Source organism: Trematomus bernacchii, unplaced genomic scaffold (assembly GCF_902827165.1).
Source record: "Trematomus bernacchii unplaced genomic scaffold, fTreBer1.1, whole genome shotgun sequence".
In the NCBI taxonomy this organism is placed as follows: domain Eukaryota; kingdom Metazoa; phylum Chordata; class Actinopteri; order Perciformes; family Nototheniidae; genus Trematomus; species Trematomus bernacchii.
Genome location: NW_022987727.1, coordinates 2,443,509 through 2,460,826, shown reverse-complemented (window position 1 = coordinate 2,460,826; position 17,318 = coordinate 2,443,509). Strand labels below are relative to the sequence as shown.

At 41.7% G+C, this 17,318-nt stretch overlaps 1 protein-coding gene across 1 annotated transcript; it reads left to right on the top strand.

Moving 5' to 3' along the window:
- Positions 1-2,234: 2,234 nt before the first annotated feature.
- acvr1ba (activin A receptor type 1Ba) lies at positions 2,235-15,699 on the top strand. Its single transcript, XM_034145100.1, has 9 exons — positions 2,235-2,443; positions 9,900-10,130; positions 10,221-10,478; positions 10,690-10,920; positions 11,541-11,708; positions 11,877-12,033; positions 12,680-12,804; positions 12,956-13,086; positions 13,426-15,699. Exons 1-9 carry the CDS (start codon positions 2,380-2,382, stop codon positions 13,549-13,551), a joined length of 1,491 nt encoding a protein of 496 aa, XP_034000991.1. The 5' UTR covers positions 2,235-2,379; the 3' UTR covers positions 13,552-15,699.
- The last annotated feature ends 1,619 nt before the right edge of the window (positions 15,700-17,318 follow it).

Sequence of the window (17,318 nt, the reverse complement as noted above, 5' to 3'; positions counted from 1 at the left end):
AGCTGAGAGAAAACCCAGGTCGGGTCTGGACCAATGGAGCTTTACTGGTCTTTACTGATTGTTTCACAAGCTGTAACTTTCGGATACAGCAGCTGATATGTGATCTGAGATAAACTGAAACTGTAAAGAAAAAATGTGGCAGGTCTTTTTTTATGCAAGCCAAATTGGTCTCAAAGATACAGCTGATAGGACAGCTGATGGAAGTACAGATTAGACAGCTGCAGTGCCCTGAAGCTATAATCCCATAAGGGATTTGTTTGATAATTGATCAGTCACTGACTATGGATGGATAGACACATGTGTCACAGTTTGACTAGCTTAATACTGGTGCTGCAAGGACAAATGCAGAAAGTCCCTCACTTACATCCATGATAAGAGAAAAGGCTTTGTAGACAGTCACAGTTACAATGGATCAGTTTTCCGTTTGCTGAAGAGGAATATGTCAGGCTGGACTCAAAATGTCTACTTTGAATGGGAGGCGTAGGCAGTTAAAATTAGAGTCATGAGTTTGGTGACTGAACCTGTGTTGCATATACATTTCAAAGAAACAACATGTTACTCATCTCATTGCTTCACTATTTTGACCATTGTTTTAAAAGTATCTTCAAAACTATTATTTTGATGTCCTAATGTATGACATTTGATTATTTCAGCAATAATGTCAGTGGAAGTTGGGAAGCTTGACCAAGTTTTTTTCTGAATACATTTTTGTTTTAAAATGTATGTTTTGACTTATCAGGATTGCATAAATCGAGCATAACAATGTTGACCCGAGCAGATGAATGTATTTTGACTACTTCATATTGTTGCAGTTTGTTTCAAGTCTTGAAATACAAAAAAACAATTTAGGCAAAAATACAGAATTAATCCATAATGTTAATTTTGGCATGATCTGAAAAAAACATTGTATATCATAAAAACAAAATCATGATGTGGAGAACAAGTCATCATTTAGTGTTTAAAAAATAAAATGCTGACTGAATACATATTTTTAAGTAAAAATAACAGAGATGTCATCGGCTAAGTGTCAGTTTGACCTTCTTTACCATTATCTTTATGATTGAAATCTATTTCTTAATTCCTAAAAATAACATGAATTTACATTTTCATTAATAAAACCAATGAAGAGTCCCTAAATAAATGTTTTGCTTCAAACAGACCCACCACACCACATAAGTCAAGAAGGCCAAACCAATCCAACCTGACTCCCAATTTAATTATCATTTCATAGATCTGTTTTAATGATTAAACCCATTTCAAATGTCAGAGGCATTTCATGATTCAACATAACCTTCCACTTGTTTTGTTTTGGTTTTTTTATGGAATAGTTTCAGGCCTTTCCTAAGGAGTTTCAATCAAAACTAGTTTATATAGATCCTTTTAAAAATGTGAGATATACCTGACAGATTTTAAAAACAGAAAAGTTTCTGTTAATTTATGATAAACATTTCTAGTAATAACATGGAGTTAGGCTCTCATATTTTTATAGTTCAAATTGATCTTTCTCCACATCCCACATTACGACCCCAACCAATATTAAAGATTGAATGTATTCATCCATAAAGTCTTTGAAAACACATTGCTCCCATCAAAATGAATACTGATTACAGAAGATAAAAAATGCTTGTATCTAGCAATCAAAACTAAATAAAAATGCATATTCAGGAATATGTTATAGAAGGCTGCATCAGTACTGAATTCACAAGTGTTTAATCTGGTTTAAATCTGTAGGCTACACATTACTTTGTTGCAGCAATTACTTTCATGATCATTAACATGCTATTTATTCTGTATTTATTATCTAGTTTAGCGTAATCTTTTCGTCTATAAAATGTCAGAAAAAAGAAAAATGTCCATCCCATTTCCTTAAAGTCCAAGGTAATATCTTTAATTGTTTTGTTTTGTCAGTCCAAATCCAAAGATACTCAGTTAAATTTGACGTACAAAAAGAGGCTAGAAACAGCATTTCGGCCATTTTCATGCAATGGACCAGTGAATTAGTCGAAAATCACATTACATACATTGAGACAGCATAACGTTAAGATGTGTTCATTTTTCACTCAAACGGTGCGTAAACTTTCCTCGTGCACAATCTTTTGATGATGTTAGACTGGAAGTTTGTAATCCATTCAACATTTTGTATTTACAACACACAGCCGTGACCTCGGCGGTGGCAGAAGGGGACATGCAGCGGGCAGCCCTCCCCTTTAAACATGCGCGCACACCCCTTTAAACGCGTCACTCCCCGGGCTGGCTGGCTAGTGTTTGGCGGTGTGTCTGTGTGTGCGGTCGGTCTGTGGCTGTGTTTCAGCTCTGCTCGTGTTGATAACGACACTCTTCGGACGCATTTCATCGCGCAGAGATGGGAATGTTGAAGAAATGGCTCTAAGAGAAGTTGCCCTAACGTTGCTGGCCCTGTGCGGGTTAGTGGCCGTCGGTGAAGGTAAGTTTGATCTGAGCACCTCTCCGGCTTTTGTCTCGATTTGTTTTCCCGGACTGGGCATCGCCTGTTGTCGCTCCTCGTCATGGCGCGTTGTGTCGGGGATTTGGCTAACCGTATCAAGCTAGCGTTGACCTCAATACCACTGTTGCTGTTTGCCCGATACAAAAGTCCCGCTGGTTTGTTCGTTTTGTCTGATTTTGATTTTTATCAACTGAGGAAAAATCCGCCATGTGAATGGTCGTTATTGAACACATAGCAAGTAACCACAACAACAACAACATGGTGGTGGTGTTTGTTTCAAGGCTAACGCAGGCTAGCTAACTGGATAATGAACAGTTTAAAGTTTAATAATGTTGTTAATTGTTTTTCCTTAGTCAACAAAACATTTTAATACAACAATTGTATGAACGCGGTCTACTGTTGTGTAGTATATTATATTTAGTCTACTGTCGAAGTTATCTGTTGCTGGGCTAACATATTTATAAAACAATCTCCTGTTGGATTGTGACCGCTTATCAGTGTTTTGCAATGGGACAACACTCAGTGCTGATAACGGACTGGTTAAACACATGCAATGTGCTCAGTGGCAGTGTCGTCACATGTTTGCACTGGATGGAGCAGAATGGAGTCGCTGAATGAAGGCCTAACCTACTTTGTGCATGAAATGTGTTATTGAGAGTAAACACTGGCAGCCCTTCTATTGGGGTCCATTTGTATGGAGTGAAAAGGCTGCTTAGTGGCCTCCAGCAGAAAGTGAATGCTGGCATAGGGTGACAACAGCCGTGCTTTCAGATACCCAGACAGAAGTCACAGTTGAAGTCTGGGTTCATTGTGATGGAAATGTGGCAAGTGGGGTCTTTTGAGGCGCCAGTTATGGGGCTGCTTCAGTCTGAATACCCCGTCTGCTCCTGCAGCTGAGACACAGCTCAACCACACAGCCTCAAACAGTTGAATCATGTTTCCAAGAATCATAAATGTTTCTCCCCCGCTTAGTTAAGGGTGCAGTACACAAAGGTGGATTGCTTCATTAAAGGCATGCTGTAAATATTTTCACACCTGAGTGGTCAGTTTGTTTGGCTGGGTTACTCCAATATTATCAGTGATGTGTGAGGGGAAAGTGGGGGTGAATGTGTGGCCATTGCAGACAGGCGATGATGGGTTTGTCCAGCTGGCGAGGTCTGCCGTTTAGGGGGCCCACACGTCTGTCTGGAGCCACAGTTTCACACCATTATAATGGATTACACCACACATGGGCTGAAACCAGACAGACCTGAAAGTAGCTGCGCTAAAGCAGATTCCAGGCCTGTGGTTAGTGTAGTATGTTTCTGTGAGAATACTCTTTACTCACAGGTTTGATGGATGTGTCACCTGTTGTTGACTTCATGTGTATTCAGGAGTCACTAGTGTTATCCGCATTTCATGCCTGTGTGACGCAGTCTTCCTGGGTGCACTGAGCAAAATAGCAATGTGATATGGGCACTGTCGACCACATTGCCGTGAGGTAGGGCGCGTCTCTCTCTTTCTCATTTACCCACGCCCTCTTTATTCTCCATCTCTGTCATATAAATAGGCCTGGTGCTTTATCAGAAGGTAGTCTGTACTTTATCTGTGGTCCCATTTCTGTTTTACCTACCAGCCACCATTGAGTCCTGAATCAAGCTTTATCATGGGTTATGGTTACCCCCCAGGTTAAAGGAAGGCCGCTGGTTACCTCTTGAACACTCACTTTTAGTAGCCCTTCTACAAGCTATCTAGAGACTCCTGTACATCTCTGTATTGCTTCTGTGTAAAATCAAAGATAAGGCAACAGGAGACAATGAAATCTCTACCTCTCAACTTGTTTAGGGAACTGCCTGTGCGGGGCTAAACTCAGCCACAGGTGCTGTTTAATGTCATCATGTGAATGAGTTCAGGTGGAGGAAACATGAGTGTTTCAGCCTGGAACATGTGTACACCTGCCCAATAGATCGGAGCCAAGGGAATGTACGAAGAAAGGTTGAAACTAAATGGGTTCAAAGGTGTGTTTCAGTAAAGAGCAGAGCGTTTGGCCAGAGAAGGGGTGGTGGTAATATTTCCAGACTCAAACTTGAAAATGAGAACGTTATATTTTTTTATCTTAAAATATGTTGCGATTGTCGGGACCTGTTCTAGACAGACAGATGTTTCGGCTGCAGAACCCCTGCAGCAAATTATGATTGCATAAAGCTTTAAATATATTTAAACGGTAAGGTTATTCCCTGGGCTGGAATCCTCCTCTCTTTAAAAAAAAATATAAAACACACCTGTGTTTACCAACAGTTTCTATAATGTGGCATTGATTCAGATGGGGTCAAGTCAGGTCTGGGGGGGGTCTAGTTTCCCCCCCATAATGACCAGTGTTGGTAATGACCTCCGATGGCCCGGACGCGCGGGGCCCTAATTGCTACAGCAGACAGCGTAGCCTCTGACTGACCCAGCGTGGCCATTACTGATGTTGGACCACAAGGGATTATTAGCACTGCAGAGCCAGCTATTCCACCTTCTGCTGACCACTTCACATGCTGTTAATTTACCCAGAACACTTTGTCCTTTTTTGTTGTGTATGTTTCGGGTTAAATTTACATCTGCTTTTTGTGCCAAACTTGAAAGTGTACTTGGAGTGTTGTTATTGTCACAGTACACCCAGACAGACCCGGTAGCTATGTGAGTTCATGTCTAAAGGGCTGAACCTGATACCAGTCCTCCATTACACATCTCTTTGAAGAAGTGTTAAATAAGTTTTTGTTGGCTTCAGTTGGAATGCAGATTAGACCTACCCTGCCTCGTTGTTTTCTGCTTGAAGGTGTGCGATCCGGAGAATGGTAGTTGGCAAGAAATCTTTTGATGGGGGATATAGTGTTAGTGTGTATTGTCTAACTAGTGCTTGAAGTGAACGCAATGCAATGATGACAATGCAAATAAAACAATTCAATACAAAAGGGCACTTTTACTACATTAACTTAGCATTGGGTCTGGAACATTTGGTGAGGATAACAAGAGAAGCTGTTTTGGTGTCAGAACATTATCTGATTATGCGTTGTGTGCAAAATAACCTTATAATCATTATTCTTTTTCCATACATCTTATTTATTTGTAGTCTTTGGTAAGAGTATTTTTTTTATTCTATTCGTTTTCTTTTGTTCAATGAAAGTATGCATCACCAAAGATAAGTGTCATGAAATAGGATTTTATTATAAGATCCCACACTCTAGCTAGAGCTGAGCTTTTTCAATAAAACGGTTAGTAAGTAAGACAGATAAAGGAGTACTTGTTAAATCTCCGGTCTGCTAATACTCAGAAAGGGGTTTAATCTCAAGTCACATGGCAAATGCATTAGCTCACAGTGCTGTAATATACTGTTGCATTATAGAGGCAAAATGGACCAGTTTGGACATTTGAGCTGCAGCATAAAATCCAAAGTAGGCCTGTGCTAATGTTTTTGTGCCTTTGAACTCATCCAGGACAGCAGACAGACAGGATGGGATGTAGCCTAGAGGGTGGTTGGTAGAGATAGTAGAAGCATCATCTGCCCCAGAGACTCCACTTTAGAATCAGATCAGTAATTTGACCCCGAGATGCAGACAAAGGTAATGACTTTCCTCCATCCCCTAGCATTGATTAGGACACAGTTGCGGTGTGTGTGTATGTGCACCCTTGTGTGTGTGTTTGCACTCACACTGTCTGGTGGCGTCTGCTTGTCTTGATCAGCTCTCAGTCTGGTATCTGTATGGATCTAATTTCAGCCAGGGCATTTTGGTAATGGGGCTCTGCTATCCGTACACACACACACGCGCAAGTACCCGACTGTCTCTGTCTGCGTCGCTCAGCTCCCAGAAACCCACTGTGTTTGTGCACCCCGGATGCCCTGCGGCGACCACGTGTATTTTCCACAGACTTTATTATTATCTCACCATACTAGGAAGTTCACCTCCTGTTTTGACTGGGTTGCTCGGCATGAGTAGAGTGAACTCCTCCTCATACAAGCAAGCACACAAAAGGCGGTCATGAAGGTTAATGTGTAAAGGTGTTTGGAGTGGGACTATGCTGTGGTTTTTAGTTGGGTCCAAGTTAAGGCAACAATGTTTTATTAATCCCTTCCTCGCTGTGTCAGCCATTTCCTGTCTCAACATGAACGGAATGATAGGAACTTCACACACTAACAGCTCAAAGGAGTTGCTCTTTGCGAATGCAGTGTTCTCCCCATTTTCTCCAATGTTCCCTTTTCCTGTTATTCACCCCCTCCCGTAAGTCAAAGTCTAGACTGGGTTTTAATGACGGTCGCAGCTGGTCACTTGGGCAAACCCCAACCGCAGCTGGGGGGCCCTGTAAGCCCGCTCGTTTCCCCCGCTGCTGCCCCCTCCCTCCGTATTGTCCTGACCAACGTGGGGCCCGCCCCCATCCTGTCTGACCCAGAGCAGCCCCCTAACATTGGGGTTGTTGCTGCTAACCCTGGTCTGTCCCCTGTGTGCCACCCATCCCCCCTCGCTGCTCCACGCAGGAGTGCGCTCCCCCACTCCACTCTGCTCTTTGTTCGTGCGGGGCCAGTCCAATCCCTCCTCATGTCGTCTTAATCTCAGCACAAAGGACCAGTGTAAAGACCACCAATTATGTGGATACAAGAGCAGAGTTCACTCCGAAACTGCCTCTACTCAGATCCATGTGTGTTTAGGCTGGATAATATTCATTCAAGTCTAGCTTTGTAACACTTCTGCTCTGAATACAGTGAGATATGCAGAGCGTTTTGCTGAAGGCTAGTGGGCCAGGAGGTCTTTCTTAGATATGGGTTGAGTTTGTTTTGTACTAGTACCCTGTCTTGCATGATGTTCATTTTGGATTTTTGGATTTGTGTTAACAGTTTGCCATTATTTTAAAAAGGCAAACGGCCAGATGATATGGTAATATATATTCTGTGCTGTCACTGTTTTCCTATAGAGGTTTTCCTTTCCTTTCATATGTCCGGTTGTATTGGGTCATAATAATAAGAGGCAAATCAATGAGCAGGACTGTAGCAGTATTGACTTGTTGCTTCAATGTGATGAATGTCCTCAATTATTTATTAGGGAACACTAACATTATGTTTTTCCCTAAAAAATGTTTTATCTCTATTAATAAAACAGCAGATTCTGTCATATATTTCCTCCATATTGGCCACCTATACTGCTTGTTTGTGTGGAAGCAGGCTACATATGTTATATTCACAAGCTAGCCTTCACGAAAGGCAAAGTCCTGCCACAAACCAAACTCTTGGTAGACCACAAACCATCCACTGCAGATCGGAGAAGGGAATGTGTGTGTTTTCAGCCATGTTTGGTTTCCTTCCTGAGCTTCAGTCTGTGAGTCTGTGTAACATCTGTCTTACCACACACTGAGTCTCCATGATGGATGAGCCTGTTCATTTAAAATCATGTGTTCTTATTAGATTGCTGTTGTTAAGGTTATTGCATATTTGCGCAATGTGTAAGTCATAAGAAGTAGTTTATAGCCTTCAGTTTAAGTCTAATGAGAAACATGAAGGACATCAAATCCAGCTTGCATTCGTGTGGATGTAATGCGGTGTAGTCTGGAGAACATAATCACAAAAATGCCCTTTGAAGAACCATTTGTTTTCTTTTTTATGATGATGTCTCCTTTCTGGACTTGCTGAATGATTTATTTCCCTTAAACCCAGCTGATGTCATGCCTAAAAGAGAGAAGCCTAATGGAAAAATGCGAAAGTTATCTGAATTGAATGATGAATATTCAGCGTCAGCCAGCATTCTAACCTATATCCGTTACTCTTGTCATGTGTTTTATTTTGGCGAAACTATTTGATCTATTACTGCTGCAGATTAGTGTGATGTGTCACACAGCTTGTTTATTCTCTCTTAATAAGTTCCAGCCTGCTTTACCTCGGTGTAATCTGCAGGAAATTCCATTTACACGCACACTGGTGAATTTGGACATTCTCCGCCAAGACTTCCTGCAATTTTCCCGATAACCTCCTGGAGAGCAAGACACACGCAAACCCAAACAGATGAGAAATATACTTTTTCCACATTTCCAGTTACTGCACAGTGGACAAGCATAGCTCACACGCTACATGCAAAGAATGCATTCAAACAAAAAGCATCCTCCCAGGGTTCAGATAAATGGAAAATATTCCTATGACACGGGTTTGTGGTTTTGGCCACTGGGATGTTGCATGCAGATGGCGAAATCAGAGAACCATTCATTTGGAGTATTTGAAAAAAAAAAACTGAACTGAACAGAAGAGTAATTGTGTGACGACTCAGTTGGTTCAAGAATGTGCTGAATTCAACTAACACCTTTTGACAGGGACCCAAGTTGTTGCAAACAGCGGAGATCAGTGAGCTCATCTGGTCAAAGAAACCCTCAGGATAAGACACAGAGGATTAGTGGAAGCTTGCCACTCTTAAAATCTTTTCTTTCTTCTGATCCAGACATTGTCCGTGGTCCAACCGCCTCCTTTATGAGGGAGAATACAGATTTAAATTCTTCTCTGCATTGTGTCTCCTCCTGTGTTGTTTTGGGTGCAATCATCTTGTCCTGCCAAGTCTACAGTGTTTAGTTTTGAGTATAGTGTAGTCTTTGTTTTTCGAACGATGGATCAGGTCATGGCCTGTCATGCCTCATGCACAGCTCTGTTGTCAGTCAGACAATTTGTCATCTACCACTGACAGAGGTTCAATCAAGCTTAGCGGCTTCCCTGTCTTTTCCCCACATTGAAACTAGTTCCGCGTTCATCTTTGAGTGTGTTTGGTTGTAGAAAACCTTGGAAAAAGCCTCTTGTGCTGACCTTACTTTAAATGAGAAGCATGTGCTATGACTCAAAATCACATTAAACTCCAAATCTAATGAGTTGGTCATTTCTTGCTTTTTAGATTTCCCAACCAACTCTGGTTCTGTTTCTTGACGTGGCAGCTTTTTTTGTGGACTTTCTAGCACTGACCTTATTTAAATGTGTAGATGGAGCACAGACGTTTTATTATGGCGGTGGCAGGAGTTCCATTGTATCTGCTTTAATAGGTCCCAGAGCAGGAGTGTGCTGTGTTCAATAAAACTTCTGTCTCATTAGCTTAAACAGTGGCAGCTCTCTGTGTGAGAGACAGAGAAGAGTAATGGAGCAGAATGCTGCATTGGGGATTTGGCCGGATCTCTCTCTCCCCTTGTTGGGTTTCACTTTGTCTGTCCCACTGAGCCGGTCCGTCTCCACCCTGCGTGTTTGGGTTCATCTGCAGTGAAGGATCTGATTTCAGGGCCGCCTGGCTGCTTCTCAACTCCGAGCTCTGTCTGCATCTCACAAAATGCCTCTACTGAATCCTGTGATGAATGTCTGGGGTTAGCTCGCCCCCTGCTGGATGTAATGTGGGCGTTAAATAGGTGCTTTCAAAACCTTATTGTGTGAATTGATATTAACTCTCACTTTCCTTTCCCGCAGCGTTACGTTGTAACTGCACAAACTGTGAAAAGACTGCTTTTGAATGTGAAACAGATGGCGCCTGCATGGCCTCCACATACTACATCGAGGAGAAGAAGCAACATGTACGCATCTGTATCAACCGGGACAATCTGGTCCCCCCAGGACAACCTTTCTACTGTCTGAGCGCTGAAGGCCTGCTCAACACACATTGCTGCTATTCAGATTACTGCAACAGTATTGAAGTCCCTGGTAAGGCTACATCATCAACATCAGATCACTATCAGTTTGACAGTGGCACTGTTTCAAGTGAGTGTAACCGCTTTCATTTTGCTCTCCTAGTCCCAACAAAGGAGGGGGACTGGTCTGCCTCAGCCTCCTGGGGGCCGGTGGAGCTGGTGGCAGTCATTGCGGGGCCGGTGTTCCTTCTCTGTGTGCTGCTGATGGTCGGAGTGTTCCTGTTCCAGCATCACCAGAGGGCCTATAGCCACAGGCAGAGGCTAGAGGTAGAGGACCCGTCCTGTGATCATCTGTACATGGCCAAGGACAAGACCCTGCAGGACCTCATCTACGACATGTCCACTTCTGGATCAGGCTCTGGTCAGTACATGCTGTTTATATGTTCACAGCCTATGTGTCTTCTCAACAATAACAGTAGCAGACAAGTCTTTCATGTTTTAATCTGTAAATGTAATTGCAACACTTAGGGAAATTATCCTGAACTACAAACTGCTGAACCACTCGTCACAACCTGTCATAAGACATAAGACATTCTGTCTGACTAATTTGTCCTCTTTTCTTCTGCTTACAGGTTTGCCCCTGTTTGTGCAGAGGACGGTGGCTAGGACCATCGTACTGCAGGAGATAATAGGAAAGGGTCGGTTTGGTGAGGTGTGGAGGGGGAAGTGGAGGGGAGGAGATGTGGCGGTGAAGATCTTCTCCTCCAGAGAGGAGCGCTCCTGGTTCAGAGAGGCTGAGATCTACCAGACAATCATGCTGCGCCACGAGAACATCCTGGGATTCATTGCAGCAGACAATAAAGGTGAGAAACTGTGTGGGCTGTGTAAAACTTGGCGCAATTCCTAGACCACCCACAAGAAAGTCACAGTAGGAACAAGTCAAAAACTAAAGGAAGTACAGACAGTTAAAGGGCACCAAATGTCATCTTTTGACGTTTTGAAACCCTATTTTAGAGGAAAACATTATATCATAACCAAGCGTGTCAAAGAGAGTGTTGGCACCCCATTCGCAAAGACAATGGGATCACTTTCCGTTTTCCTCCCAAGACCAGCAACTACCAACAACAAGACCAGCAACTACCAACAACAAGACCAGCAACTACCAACAACAAGACCAGCAACTACCAACAACAAGACCAGCAACTACCAACAACAACGGACATGATGCATTTTGTTTTTCAATTTAACTTCTACTCCTGTGGAAAGTACCTGAAAATAACTTCCTTTTTTAATACTCTTTCTTACTGAGCATGGCTTCTGTTAGCTACTGGGGCAAACAAGGACACTATCGGCCTCCTGTCTTGCTTGGTTAAAGAAAAACACCTGGCTATTGGCAAAATTCATTATTCAATTAAAATGTAGTGTATGTAAGTGTATATACTCCCTGTTATTTGTTCTCTAATTGTTATTTGCTCTCTTTCAGACAATGGTACATGGACACAGCTGTGGCTAGTGTCAGACTATCATGAGCACGGCTCTCTCTTTGACTACCTGAACCGCTACTCTGTCACCATCGAGGGGATGATCAAACTGGCCCTGTCGGCAGCCAGCGGACTGGCTCATCTACACATGGAAATCCTCGGCACCCAGGGTGAGATGGACTGTCATGTTACGGCGCGGAATGCAATTAATAAACCAAATGAACACTGCAGGTGCATGAATTCATATGCACAATACAGTGGTTATTTACAGTCAGCAAGCATGTTGCTATTTCTGCTTTTGATGCAAATGTAATGATGTGTTGTCTGCTCTCCTGCAGGTAAGCCTGGCATTGCTCACCGTGACCTCAAGTCTAAAAATATCCTGGTTAAGAAGAATGGCATGTGTGCCATAGCTGACCTCGGCCTGGCAGTCCGCCACGAGTCCATCACAGACACAATCGATATAGCTCCGAACCAGCGCGTGGGCACAAAGAGGTAAATGTTTCCATACTCATTCACTTAAAAGCAAACAGACGGAGGCATACATAAGGGATTTGTTAAGGCCAAGTCTGGCTACAGGAAGTTTTCTTAAATCGTTTACAAATCCAACAAAAGGATTAAAAGCAGCAGTAAATAAATAGAACACAAGTATACGGCTTGTTGCTCTGTGCCCCTGACTTTCACTGTGTCCAAAAACTATTAAAGTATAAATCCCACATTCAACACTGTACTGTTGCTGTTCATTCTTAGTAGAATCTACTAATGTTGAGCTGAAAATAGCCCCCCGTTTTTTGTGAAGGGCTTTACCTTACAAAATAAAACTATTTATTTTTGAGCACATTTTTCCGTCTTTTGGAGGACCCAATGGCCTTGGGTCTGAGTGCAACAAACAGGGTAGAATAGTCACAAAGTGTATCGACTGACACATTGTTACTGTCTCTCATGTTGAATTGAACAATAAAGAATGTGTCCAGCATTATCCTTTTGTAAATCCATAGAAGTTTTTGAAAATATAATTATTCTTAAATGAGAAAATGGCTTTAAAAAGTTAAGATTTCATGTCACTAAATAAGATAGTTGAAAATGTTTAACGTGTTATATGAAAATGCTAATGATTGCTCTTACTCATTGCTGCCTCTAGGTATATGGCTCCAGAAGTCCTGGACGAAACCATCAACATGAAACACTTTGACTCCTTCAAGTGTGCTGACATTTATGCGCTAGGCCTGGTGTACTGGGAGGTTGCGCGTCGCTGCAATGCAGGAGGTAAGACCACCACCAACAGCTGATGAAGGGGGGGGGGGGGGGTGGTGTATTCATAAATTATAATTACACATGTATTTGTACAAATGATCCGGTCTAATGAACAGGAGCATGCGAACAGAGACTGATAAGGCCTCCTCATTGTGTTCTGCAGGTATCCACGAGGAGTACCAGCTGCCCTACTACGACCTCGTGCCCTCGGACCCCTCCATAGAGGAGATGAGGAAGCTGGTGTGTGACCAGAAACTGAGGCCCAATGTGCCCAACTGGTGGCAGAGCTACGAGGTATTTCACACTCGTATCAGCTATACAATAACAGCTGATTATTTTCTAAAAATACTCTCAGTGGGTGTATAGAAAGGCAGTTGGACTGAACATGTGATCCTGATAACCAGGGACTGGTCATTTCTTTATCAATGTTGTGGCGTAGTATTGATGTTATTTCCACTGTTAAAATTGTGTTCGCCAGAAAATTGATATGTTTCACAGCAGTGTTTTATTCCCAATGTTGGTTAACTATACTGATTGTTGTCGTTATCTGCAACCTTTGCAATAAAGTGTCATTTTCCTTTTTTTATGTTTCGAAAACGTTTGTTAACCAATCATGTGTTCCCTTTCCTGCAGTCACTGCGTGTGATGGGGAAAATCATGAGGGAGTGCTGGTATGCAAATGGGGCAGCCAGACTGACGGCCTTGCGCATCAAAAAGACCCTCTCTCAGCTCAGCGTGGAGGAGGATGTCAAGATGTGAGCGGCCCGGGGCTGACCTCCAGAAAACACTCCCATAGGAAACAAACACTAAAGACTGCAAATGAAAAACCCTGCCAGTTTTAAAGCCACACTCCAAGTTGTGACGAGGCCTACCTCACCTTTTTAGCCAAAACTACTGAGTCATCCTTCCCCTTCTGACTTTTCTCTCCCCCTGCCTCCTTTTGTTCCTCGTGTCTCCTCCCTGTTCCCCTTCTACCGCCCCTACTCCATGGGCCACAGCACTACCACTGTTAATATCATCACACTCCAAACTTTTTTTAGTTTTCATTTCCCATGGCAGGAATTATTACTATTGTACAGTGACGGGATATTTTTGTTTGTTCTTTTTTACCTCTGAAATATGTCCCATGATGGACTTACCTTGTCCTCAAAAGCCGGGAATGTTTTAAGTTTAAGAATAATGACACTTCTTATTCTGTCGGCAATGCATCGTGACATTGTGTTGCTGTGAATGTGTGTGTAAGGGGGAAGGACGCCAAAGCACTGTTTCTAGTGGTGTGTAATGGTGTCTGGACTAGTAGCATGTTTCAAAGACACCAAGATGCCCTCTGGTATAGGCTGTAGCGTGTTAGACAAATCCAGTAATGGGAGATTTGGTAATTAAGCATGAAAAGCAATTTTTTTGCTCTTTGATCCCACAGAAAGGAGTTGCACTCTACTGTAGCTTCCACACTGTGTGACACCTGCAGGTATCGCATAACAGATGTGGTCCAGTCCAGTTGTTAATTTGGCAGGGATAATGTTTGGGATGGTTTTACTTTTTATTTATTTGTGGATATTTTTTATTTCATATTAATGAACACTGTGAGATGTGACAAGCCAGAATCTAATATGATATGAAAATTACTGTTGTAGTTCAGTCCAGGTTTGACCATCTTTCAGACCTTAGATTAAGGGGTTGTTGCATTCATTGTAATAAGATACTGAGTGCTAACATGGATGTAGCCATAACCCCTGTTGGTGACAGGCGAAGACATTGTGAACATGAGCTGTGTTTTTAAATATTTTTTAGTTTTGTGTATAAAAAAAAATCATGATGGGTGTTTTTCTTTTGACGTTGACATTAGAAACTACTGATAATAGGTACATATGATTTGTATATAAAATATGCATTTTTTTTTCCCCTTTTTATGCCAGAAGCACCAGTGTGACATTTGAACATTGATTTCGCTTGAATGCAACTTTTTCTTTTGTTGTGATCCGTCTGCATGGTTCCTAACTGTGCCAGGAAATAGACATTCATCTGCTGGAATTTTATCTTGCCTCTCATAGCAGTTTGGTGATACTACTGATCCCAGATAATTTGCTGCAACCTGTTTTTATTTTTGTATGTACGAGTGTTGGAATTGCTTGTGGAGTTCACTAATGCAGATCTGTTTCTGCATAATGTGCTCCGGGGTGACATCTCTTTCTCATTGACACTGGAATATTTAGGAGTGTCATGTAACCTTTAATTCTGATACTGCCAAAGGCTATTTATTCAGAAATAAACAAGGCTTCTGAGCGTTCGCACACAGGGAACATACGGTTAGATGTGAAAAGTAGTTGAGACGTTTTACCTTCAAAGACTGACATGCTCTTAAGTGTAACTGCATGTTTTCATTATACTTCTGCAGCTTGTCTGTCTGCTACAAAACTATGAAAGTATTACACTGACATTTGTCACTGTTGGGCTCTGCACTGTTATGTCCACATAGACTTGAGTTAATGTTAGTAGTGTCATCACTTTATCCAGAATCCATGTGTCATGTTAGAATCAATTGTTGCATGCTGTCTCAAACACTGGGTCTTCTGCACTGAGTAGAACTTAAAAAATATCCCTCTTCCTACCTGTTGTTTTCTTCCTTTTTGTTCGGGTCGTTGGCTATGTACCCCAGACATGTTGCTGCTACTGTTAACATGGGTGGAAGTTCAGCATGACGATCAGAGAAGAAGAGCTGGCAGAGAAAACGGAGACATTGTTGTCAGTTGAACCAAAATTGTCAAAACACTACCTTCCATGTTTGGTTCGTTGCCATTATGACCATCAGACATCCTGTTCTTAAAGAAAATTCATGTTGTGCAAATCTTTTCAGAACATGTTGAAAAGTGTATATAGATGATATACAATAAATTCCTCTTTTTCTTATGTGTCTTCAACTGTGGTGCTTATTCAAAATGTCGTGCAGCGAGAACTATTTCTACTAACGCAATTAGCTTTAGCTTACGTTAGCTAACTATTAAGACTATTATCCATTACTATAAACTACGTTTTTCAACTGTTTATCCATTTATATTAATCTTACTATTTCAACTGTTGAACTACTTTAAGATAACTATTACAATATTTGTTTCCATGACTGTAAGCTTATCCATTATTTATAGCTACCTTAATATTTTATCTGTGTATCCTTTACTTTTAGCTACCTGCCAACCCTACCGATTTGGGCGGTAGTCTACCGCTTTTGACATGTTTCTACCGCCTACCGATTTAGCTGACTCTCCCTACCGATTTTCAATCTTCCCAAACTATAACAAATAAAAATGACACTACATAGACACTGGACTCGACTTTTGGCGGACACCGTTTGCAGCGTGTCTGTGATCCCATCATACAAACAGTCCTCTGTGTTTCAGTCGATCGCGAGATGTGTCTAAAAATAGAACAACAATATTCTGTTTTATCGTTAATGTCCTATAACATAATCTTCCTGTGCCAGAATAATGCACTTGAACGCATCAAAGCTTTGTGATTGGCGTGACCCCATGTATCGGGACGTGGCTGGTGGGCAGTCCGCACACACAAGACCACAATTATGGCAGAAGCAAAAGAGCCCCAAATATATAATTTTCACTCCGAGTGGGAGGATGATTATTTTTGTATCTATTCCAATTCAAAGTCCATCTGTCTCATCTGCAATGCGAGCGTGGCTTTATCGAAGAAGGGTAATTTAGGAGCGGCATTTCAAAACAGTGCACAAACGCTACGAGACGGAATTCCCTCCTAATTCTGCCCTACGCTCCCAAAAGGTGAGGGACCTGAAAGGACAGCTAAATGCACAGCAGTCCATTTTCACCAGGCCCAACAACAAGAGCAAGGCTGCTACCATAGCATCTTATCGTGTCAGTCACGTTCTTGCGAAACACATGAAGTCTGTCAAAGACGGCGAAGTTGTGAAAGAAGCATTCCTGGAGGCTGCCGACGCGCTTTTTGGAGACAGTAAAAATAACAGTAGCATTTTAACAGGTTTTTGATATAATAAAAACTCAAGTTAGATACCGTTATTAATCAGCTGTACGTTTTAGTTTGTTTGAACTTATTCATTATAATGATTGTATAAAAATGCAAACTTTAAGATCTGTTCTGTTTAAATTGATTATAGTCTATTATCAATTCAGGTTAAGAAACTAGTGTTGCTTGCATCCTATTAAAGGCATTTATTTTTATACTCTACTAAAATGCAACAAAAAAAGGGTTTGATTCTATTAATTGTGTCTTTTTTATTGCACTTTGGCAGCAGATTCCTGTGTAGCTTCAGATCTGAGTTGTCTTATTAGTAAGCCTAATTTATACTTTTGTAGCAACACTATTTTTATATAATGGCAAAGAAAGGGTTCAGAGTCTTTTCTTTTTTTCCTGTGTCATATGTGGCAGCACTGTTCAATGTTTCTTGAAAACATTACCCACTGTAGTATGTGACGTGTGAATAAACTCCAACTATGTATCAACAACACTGTTGTGTAGCTTCAGTTAAATACTTGTATGTG